We start from the raw sequence: 10,173 nt of genomic DNA on the forward strand, positions 1-10,173 counted from the left end.
TTGCTAAAATCAGATCTAACCGACAAGTCGCACTGGCAGTCGCATATTCAGGTATAGCCGCTACGTTGCTGGAAGGTGGAAGAACGTATCATTCCATGTTTAAACTACCATTAGATATAGGATGCTTGGAGACTCCTGTTTGCAACATCCGTAAAGGTACTGGATTGGCTCAATTGTTACAGACCACAAAATTAATTGTTTGGGATGAATGCACAATGGCACATAAAGCAACAGTGGAAGCTCTGGATCGCACGCTTAAAGACCTTTATAACAGTGACAAACTTATGGGTGGTGTATGTGTACTTCTTGCTGGCAATTTTCGTCATATCCTACCGTTCATACCTAGAGGAACTCCAGCTGATGAACTCAAAGCTTGCTTAAAGGATTCTTATATATGGCACTGTGTAGAAGTTTGTAAACTAACGACAAATATGAGAGTGTATATGGGAGGGATGACGCTTTGGAGGAGTTTTCTGCACAACTTTTAAATATCGGTGAGAGAAAGCTACCAGTTAACAATGGGCTAATCTCTCTACCTGATAATTGCGAATTTATTGGAGACACAGAAGACAATTTACTACAAAAAGTGTACCCAAATATTCACGAAAACTATCTTTAGCACCAATGGCTGAAAGAAAGGGTAATTCTGGCACCTAAAAATGACACTGTTGACCACATCAATCAACTACTTCTTGAAAAGATTCCTGGGACTACGACTTCATTCCTCAGCATAGACTGTGTTGTTGAAGAGAATGACTCCGTCAATTATCCTACAGAATTTTTGAACTCCTTACAGCTTGCCAGTATGCCTCCTCATAATCTTCAACTATGCGTTGGTGCCCCAGTTATGCTTCTTCGAAATTTGGATTCACCTAGACTTTGTAATGGAACAAGATTGGTCATCGAAAATCTATCTCCAAATCTTTTTTGTGCTACTGTGCTTACCGGAGCTGCAATGGGTGAAAAAGTTTTTATCCCTAGAATACCACTAATTCCGACAAATGTGCCATTTCAATTTAAACGTATTCAGTTTCCTGTTAGACTGTCATTTGTTTTGACTATCAACAAATCCCAAGGTCAAACACTAAAAACTGTCGGCATTCACCTCCTTACACCATGCTTTTCTCATGGACAGTTGTATGTTGCGCTACCCCGAGTAGGCAGTAAAAATGGTCTATACATTCTCTCGCCATTCAGTCAGACAAAGAACATTGTTTACCCTCAAGCGCTTCATTGATACACTAGCATTATGCTCGGCAAATTTTCAAAAATATCTTCATCAGCAACAGCAACTTTTCATTGTTATTATTCATGATATTTTGGTTTTTCATCTTGTATATCATATTTCTATCAATTCATATTTTTTGCAATCATTGTGGTAAAACAGACTACATTTAACAATTGCTTGCTAATTATTTCACATTTAAACACCTTTACTGATGTCTTATTTTTACTTTAAATTGTTTAGATTAGCACAAACTGCCTTGCTCATGAAATGTTTTGAATTTATATTTCCATGGTCATGTAATAAACTTCAACAATTAAATTCTTGACATATTAAACGTTGTATACATGTTTGGTGGTCTATATGCTTACTGGGGAACCCACCACCTTACAAAAATGGGTAATGCGCCATTTGTCTACTTCTTGGGTGGTGTGGAAACGACATGGCCACAAATATTACAAAACTTTTATTTCATTTATGGTTTTTACGTTAGTTCTTTAAATTTAAATAACTTCTTCTATCATTTCTATTTAAAGAAGTTCTTTTTGTTTATATGAATATTTTAGAAATTTTGTAATGTTTTTTTAACTCTTTGTTTTAACATATTTTAACTCTAATTTTATTGCTTATCTGTTTGCGAACACTTTTTTTATTATAACAAATAGAAAAACAAATAAAACAAAGTCCTAATTGTGAAAGGAAAAGGTAATAGTGAAGGAAAAATATTAATACAACAATAGAACACTATTAGCAAGATTGACTCAGAAGCATGTTAGATAAAAAATCAACTATGTAAAAAGTGATTTCTAATCACTGAGACAACAGCTAGGTAGCATCTATGTGCTGCATATGAAGATTCATAAAGCTACTATAAAAATGTATACATTTGTGGTGGTTTATATGCCTACTGGGGAACCTGCCACCTTAAAAAATCGCTATTTGTCTACCTCCTGGGTGGTGTGGAAATGACTTATGTTCAAAAATATTAGAAAAATTTCGTTTCTCGAGCAACGCCGGGTAGTACAGCTAGTCTTGGAATAAACCTGAGAAGATCCTTTATCTATATTAAAGATTATACTGGAGCAATAAGAGACCTCTGTGGAATACCAACATCTATTTCATGCATCGAGAATTCTTGTCATTCATGACATCCTTTTGAAGTCTTTTGTGAAAATAGGATTGAAATATTTGCAGAGATTTACTTCTCGAACCAAAAAATTTTAGTGTATAAAAAAGATTTAGTATATGACACAATCACAAACTTTGCTGAAACCCAAAAACGTGAAGCAATTTTTTCAATCTTTTTTAAGATTTAAACATTCTGATATTAGTTTATTAACATCATCAGCGCATGAGTGACTTTTTCTGAAGCCACATTGATAAAGATGTTAAATATAACTTTTAGACAAATGAGAGCAGATGCAAATATTTAAGCGATTTTTCAAAACTTTATATAAATTAGGGAGTACTGAAATAGGACACAAATTTGATAAGTGCTATAATGATTTCTTCCTTTAAAGGTTGACTTGCAACAGAAATCACATTAACTTTTTTTGGTATCAAAAGATTCACCATGTCTTACTCTGTCATGTTGTAGGCGCAAAAATATGTGGAAATGTGATTACAAGCTCCTAAAAGCTAAAAAACGAACAGTTAATTGCCGCCATCACAAAACCGCCGTAGATTAGAATTTCTTTCCAAAATAGCTCAAATGGGACGTGATCAGACAAGATGGCTTTTGTTTAGACTTACACGCAACCTCATTCGTCAAAAAAAATTTCACAAATATACTTCACGCATTCAATAAAACCATGTCTATTGTTCTTACGCGTCTGTTTTATCGTCATTGTAATGCTGTCACTTTCGGCACTGATATCTTATAACTTACCATAAAAAGTCGTTTAATTTTTTAATTTTAGCTCGAAGGAGTACATATCATTGTCTGATAATCATGACGAGTCTGTTGGTCACTTGTGATAATTGAAAATTGCTGCAGAAATTATTTGCGAAGTATTGGGTCACATGATCAGATTACGACTAGACGATTAAACAAAGTCGAAACAAAACTGTAAAGTAGCGAGCATCTATAGTTGATACGGGGCCTTTGGTAAAACCCGAAGTGTTAGTCATAAACTAGTGCTACAAGAAATTTTATATTGAGCCTTTTATTGGCCTCTCAATTCTTGTGAGAACATCATGTGACAAGGCAATAACCAAATGTAATGACAGCGTCAGAGAAATAAACGATTCTAATCTACAGCAGCTTTTCGTTTTTGAGCTTTTAAGAGCTTGTAATCACATTTCCACATATTTTGCACAACGCAGCAGGGTAAGGCGTAGTGAATTTTTTGATACCAAATAATTGTAATGGGAATTTTGTTGCAAGTCAACCTTTAAACAATGGAGTAGCTCATGAATGCTTCTAGGCCAATAAAAAAGACATCAATCTATATTATGATAAACATATCAGTCATAATAGGTACAATGAATAGAAAAGTTGCTTTTATCATTTATACAGAAATATTGCCTAAGCCCAATTCGTTTGAGTTAGGTATGTTACCTAATAAATACCAGATTATGGTCACTCATAGACAATTTAAGTACTCCAAAAACTTGGCGCAATGAAAAGATTTTGTGTACACATGATCAACTAGTGTCAATAAGTTTTTAGTTACTCTTGTGGGCTCGCTAATCAGCTGTTTTGAGGACAGCGGATAACATACTTTGCTCTTCCAGTTGGAACCCTTTTTTTGTTCAACAAGTTGACATTAAAATCACCTAGTACCAAAATTTCTTTAATAAGGCTGTAACAATTTTTCAGGAAGTCTGAAAAATTTTGTTATCCAATGTACTGCTGAATTTGGAGGTCTATGAACAAAAGACACTATGTAAGGTTTCAAAATGACTGGAATGACTTTAATGGAAAGACTATCAAACAGGATCAATTTCATTAATTACAAATTCTAAATGCTTGAAATTAATGAATTGTTGAATATAGCATAACAAGCCATTTTATCATATTATAACCGGAAAGTTTCAAGTAATCCTCACCATGTTTAGCTCCAAAAAATGTCTCAGAAAAACAAATAACTTTAAATACATACTTGAAAATCAAATGCTTGACTTCATCCATTTTGGAAGATAATTTTTTATTATTCAAATGAGCAATGAAAAATATTTTAGAGAGACCCATCATTAAAAAGGTTCAGCATGAACCCCTTTAACAATAAGTTGATGGTATAATTAGTTCATGTGAGATGGCATTTTTGGTAGAACAATGACGAGGAAACCCTAACCTTTAAGAACCTCAATCATTTACCGTCTTTGAACAATTTTTCTACAGAGACATCAAGGTCAATATCTTCAATATCTTGATTAATGTTATTATCATCTACATTGAGTGAGACACCTTTAACAATAACTACATTCTCTTTAAGAGAATCTGCAGGATGATCCATCAAACAGATCAGATTTCTAACAATCTGTAACTCCTATGCGATGTCCCATGATTGGAAATGGATCATAATTGTAGGATTGTCTGATATGAAGTTGTAACGAGTAAAGAATTCAAAGATGGTTGGCCTATACCGACTGTTAATAGCTTTCCCTATAGTGTGTTGATTAAATGATTTATGGAGGGAAGAGATTGGTTGAATTGAAACCAAAATATTGTTGTTTCTAGCAAAGCCAGTTTTCTGTTGTTTAGATTGAGCTGGTTGCTTGACAGCTGTTGCTGGAATACGTTGATCAACATCCATTAAGGTAAGATTTGAAGCTACAGGCATACTGAGTTTGTTGCAGGATTTACTTTTTGGGTTTGAACACACCGTAGAATTGATTGATTGTTTCTTTGGTAGTTGACCTTGGACATAAAGATTTTGTTATGCTGTATCCGCATAAGAGCTATGTTGTTCCTTGAGCTCATCAAATAATGATTTTTGCATAGCTAGTGGTTTGTTATCAAACTGAATTGATGACCATGATGAAAAGTTGATGAATTAATCCTCAAGGTTCTTTGTGGAAACTGATATTGATGGTAACTTGACAATTTTTGTTACCAACTCTGCAAATCTGGTGATTAAGAATTTTACTGTAGTACTCTTAATTGTGAGCAGTTTTACCATGTTTCCGTAGCTTTTTTTCTAAAATAATGTATGAAGCACTTGTTGAAACTTTATGATTTTTGGTAGACAGACAGACACAACAACATCAATTGAATAGAAGATGAAGAACTGGATGAAGACAGTGTTGAAAGCTCAGAATTGCATTTCGTTTTTATTTGCTCAGTAAAAGCCTTCTCTTGGTTTTTTGTGAAGGTGGTTAATATCTGTTTATAAGAGAAAAAAAGATGTCAAGAATTGTATGCTTGTTTACAAGTATTCTACTCATAGTGTTGTAAAAACTCACAGAATACAAGGCTAAAACACTTGAGTACACAGCGAGACCAGAATGGTCTATATTCTTCTTGATCGACTTCACTTTGTAGTTAGATAATAGGTAAATCATAAAACCAAGTTTGAAAAGCTCATAACCGACAGCAGTACAGTTTATTACTACTTGTGGGTTTTAGGTTTACCCAGAATGTTGTAAGTAGTTTTAGTCCTTTCGGTGTGATTTATTTTCTTGTGAAGAGACTTTCTCGTGAACAAAATGTATTGAAATTTTTACTGATTGAACTTTATTACTCTACTTGTTTCTTCTTCAGAAGTCTGACTGTCCAACTCGTCTATCTGTCCTTCTTTATTAGCTTCAGAATATGGCTTTTTCCTCCTTTTTGACTTATTACTCATTGCTTTACAAAAATTTTTCAAATTTTAAAAAGCAGCAGAGAAAGCAAAAATTTTGAAGCTTCAATATGAAGTAATAATCATTATCGTTACTTTACATTCAATATACTATAAAGGGAACGTAGACTCGGTTATCCCATCAGAGACGAAAGAGTGATGAAGATAATTGGCATAACATAATTTAGCATAAACTAACTAAAACAAATTTGTTATTTCTGCAATTTCTATTTTGTTTATTGTTTATTAATTGCTTTACTTTGAGTTGCAAACTTGCAAAGTTCTGCCAAACTTTTAGCATTTTATATTCAAAGTAACTGTGGGTATATAATTTATTATTCACTAATTTATAGTATCACACTCATTAGATTGTACAGACACTCAATAGAAAAAACTTGGTCTAACTCTCATTAGGGGTAACTTCCTACTTTCTGTTTTAGTGTAGTATTAAATACATGATTTCATTTGTAATCAGCTCACTTGTGCCAACAAATTGTATACATAAAATTATTAAAACTTGAGCATTGACATTCAGATATTGCTTGTGGTGTTAAAAAATTATATAGGTAAATGTGAACACGAAAACTGTCGTCACAAATTAAGAACTTTTACACACAAAAATATTAGGTGGTATTGCATACATCTAAATTTACCAAGAACTCTATTGAAAATAATACACACACACTTGAATCTCCAGCAAAACCATGATGTCATGCTGGTGCCAGAGTATTTCCTTATATAGTGAAAAGCCGTACTTATATTTTCCGGGTATAACTAGTTCTTCTAGTGCCAGCCAATGACCCACTGATTGGCTCTTTTGGCCAGTCCAATCCGGTCAGTCTTTTCTCCTTTTTACCCTGTTGGGTTAAGCAATCTCCTACTCAATCCGGGGAGACTGAGCGGTCTTCTTATTGGATGATGCTGGAGCCGGTTGGCAGGCTGGGTCTTTGGCTGTGCTGGGAAGTCAGCCAATATCCTTTACACATTGTCTACTATGCTGACATATTCAGACAGGCAAGTTTCACATATAGCAGCTATGTTAATTCTGTATCTACTGAGCTCTACAGCTAGTGCTGTCTAATGAACAGGTATTTTTGAGCCTTTTGTTTCCTAATTTTCTGGCAGTCTACTCAGCTAGATTCAATAGTTTATAAATGTTTAGAATTTTGCTAACATTCTTTTTGCGAGGTTCCAGATAAGCCTTGCTAAATCTAGTGACAATCAATCTAGTATTAGAGATTGTCACACTTTAAATTTATTCCATAGAGCTGCATATGAATGTATTAGTGATTTATGGCTTTTGCTGGACCATAGTCATTCTCTCAACCAAGAGGAAATGGTACCCTGCAGGCAAGGACAAGTAAAAAAATATTTGAATTTTTATCATGTTGCAGTGGCTAGCTGATGGATAGGTTTATATATCCTCTTTCTCTAGATGTTGCTATGATGCATAATTATATTAGTTAGGTGTTTTTACAAAATTTGCTTTTGGTTATGCAATGGTGTCCATCTAAACCTCGTCATTCGTATGGGAGTTGGTAGGTTAGTTGCTCTCAGCTTGGTCAGTGTTTATGTGGTACCAGATTACATGTATTATTGGTAGCAGGTTTATATGGTTTGGCCTACCCTGAGCAAACTCTTACAAACATGACCTGACATGCAAACTCATGGCAGAAGACTGTTTGTTGTCAAGCTGACTGGAAATCTGCCATCAAACTAAGCCACAACCATAGACAGTCTTAATTGTTTTGACTGACTGCAAAATAAAAAGAGCAAAGTAATTATTTGAAGTTTATACTGAAAGTTAACCAAGACATGATATTTATTTTTAACTGGAGCATTCTTGTAAACGAGCTACAGTCTAGCTTCCTGGTAAATAAGCAAAACAAAACTGATCTATTTGATATGAGATCCTAGTGTGCACTGTCAATTATTTATTATTGCACCCTGCCCTTATTTTGCAGTTGGTACTGAAAGACTTCATCACTAGTGGTCAACAGAGTATAGACTACATCAATGCTAGAGAATTACAATAGCAAACAAGCTGAGTGGTATAGCTCCAGGTCTGAAATTTATATTTAAAGCAACTCTATGTTCTGTATATGTCTCACAGATTATTCATTAGATGATTACCCCTTACATTGCTCTTAAACGATGATATCTGCTTGTTGGAGAGGTGCCAAGCGTGTTTTGCAAACACATAAATATTTTTAGCTAGAAACCAGGTAATGGTCTATAGGCAAAAAGTATTCATTACTTTGTAGGTAGAAGGTAGATATTGTTCTTTTGAGAAAAAAATAATTCAATAGGTAATAGCAACACCTACCTGTCTGATCATATCTGTGGACTACTTGACAGTTAACCAGAGTTTTACAATCAAATAGAAAAATGTGCATGCACACTTACACTAACATGCACACACATACGTGTGCGCACACACACTCACATGCATACACTCACACGTACACACACGCACTCACACCGGTACACGCATGTGCACACATGCATCCGCACACACGCATGCACAAGCACCCACAACCACAATTTGAGATCAGTCGCACTACATCCACAACCTATACTATACACAACTCTAAACCAAAAAAATCTGGTGAGAGTAGAGTATTAGGTATTTTATTATTTTATTATTACAGACAAGTACTCTTTTAACGCTGTGAGAGCTTGTTCTGTGTAATAACTCATTGCTCATTATTTCATCATACAATCATATTGCTGTGGTTTCAAATTTATGAGTTTAATTCTCATGTCGTGCAATTTTTTTTCTAATGCTGCTAGCAAGACTTCGAATAGCCAGGTAAACACTGATTACATAAAAAATTGTATATTTTCAAACATTTATAAAGAGCTCATATTATAAAAATTGCTTGTTTAGCGTTATAAAAAGTTCATGCACGATTTGTACGTATTGGTATTCATCAACAGAACCTACTTCGAAACAGCTAAAAAAAAACCACTGACATTCTTTTGCTTCACTGTTAAGATCCTGAAAGAGTTGTGTCAGTGAAATATTCCTGCTTTGTAGTCAGGTACTAAATTTGGCTTTGAAATATGGCACAGAATTAGAACTTTTGCTACAAAGTACATCGGTACCCCAAAAGCAGTAGATCGAGTGTGACTCCAGGAACTGCTAGAGAGGACAACAACAGCAGAAAGAGTTCAATTGCAAACTAAAGTACGTCACCTTTGAACATGAGCTCTCACACAACTATATATACAGCAGCGAGTATTAATGATATCTACACTTTAAAAGATATGATGAAAGGCTGGACATCTGATGAAATATTTGCTGCTGTGAGACTTCCAAGCAGCAGACAAAGGACAGCTTTACACACTGGGCCATACAATGGTTCAACATCAGTCGTACGGTATCTGCTAGAGAAACTTTCCCATGACAAAAAGTTGGAGCTGCTAAAGCTGACAGGTTGCCATGGAAACACGGCTCTCCAAGATGCTATATCTCAGAATAAGATAGAGACAGCTCATGTTATCTTGGCTTCAGTGGAACCAAATAAGCTGAAAGATCTGCTAGTAATCAGAAATGAGGAGAATAAATCAGTTATGAAGGTTCCATTTGCAACTGGTGTGATCTTCCAAGGTATCATCTGTAGTAAACTTGTCATTGTAACAATGCATTGAATTTTATTTGAAAACTATTCCATATTTTAATTAAACTTAACTCTTATTGACAAAACCTTATTTGAGATAGCCCCAAAAGATTGATGAATGTCTCTGATTTTACAAAAAGATTTATTTGTGACCTAGTGACCTTTCTGTTATCACTGTTAGTATTTTTAAAAATTAAACATAGTCAGTTCTGAAACAGGAACTCTAATGCACTTGGTAACAGTTTTATCCTTTGTCATAATGTGCAATATATTATCATTAATTGTTTTTTACACACTTAAGCAAGGTTATCTACAAACATTTCACATTTTGTAGCTATTACCAATAACGCTAGCCATTGGCTTTACAGCCATAACTTCATTTTGTAAATAGAAAACTCTTAGTTTTCTCTACTTCTGACTTTCACTAATTTGAAAATAATTACTTGAAATAGTTATAGTTTATTATTAACAATCCTCTGTACTGAGTGTATATTTCAGTACTTGAAGAGATGAAGAAAGAGGTGACTGAATTGCAAGTTAG

General features: G+C 34.4%; 1 protein-coding gene across 1 annotated transcript; it reads left to right on the forward strand.

Moving 5' to 3' along the window:
* The first annotated feature begins 215 nt into the window (after window positions 1-215).
* Window positions 216-1,237, forward strand: LOC137402606 (ATP-dependent DNA helicase PIF1-like). The gene is made up of 2 exons (XM_068089110.1): window positions 216-410; window positions 620-1,237. Exons 1-2 carry the CDS (start codon window positions 216-218, stop codon window positions 1,235-1,237), a joined length of 813 nt encoding a protein of 270 aa, XP_067945211.1.
* The last annotated feature ends 8,936 nt before the right edge of the window (window positions 1,238-10,173 follow it).

The sequence above is a fragment of the Watersipora subatra genome, chromosome 8 (assembly GCF_963576615.1).
Source record: "Watersipora subatra chromosome 8, tzWatSuba1.1, whole genome shotgun sequence".
Taxonomy (NCBI): domain Eukaryota; kingdom Metazoa; phylum Bryozoa; class Gymnolaemata; order Cheilostomatida; family Watersiporidae; genus Watersipora; species Watersipora subatra.

Excerpts from the sequence above, each read along its gene's own strand:
- LOC137402606 (XM_068089110.1), top strand. The coding sequence starts at position 216 with ATGGCACATAAAGCAACAGTGGAAGCTCTGGATCGCACGCTTAAAGAC. Across the intron at positions 411-619 it reads ATATATGGCACTGTGTAGAA|CACCAATGGCTGAAAGAAAG; the intron begins GTTTGTAAACTA and ends AACTATCTTTAG.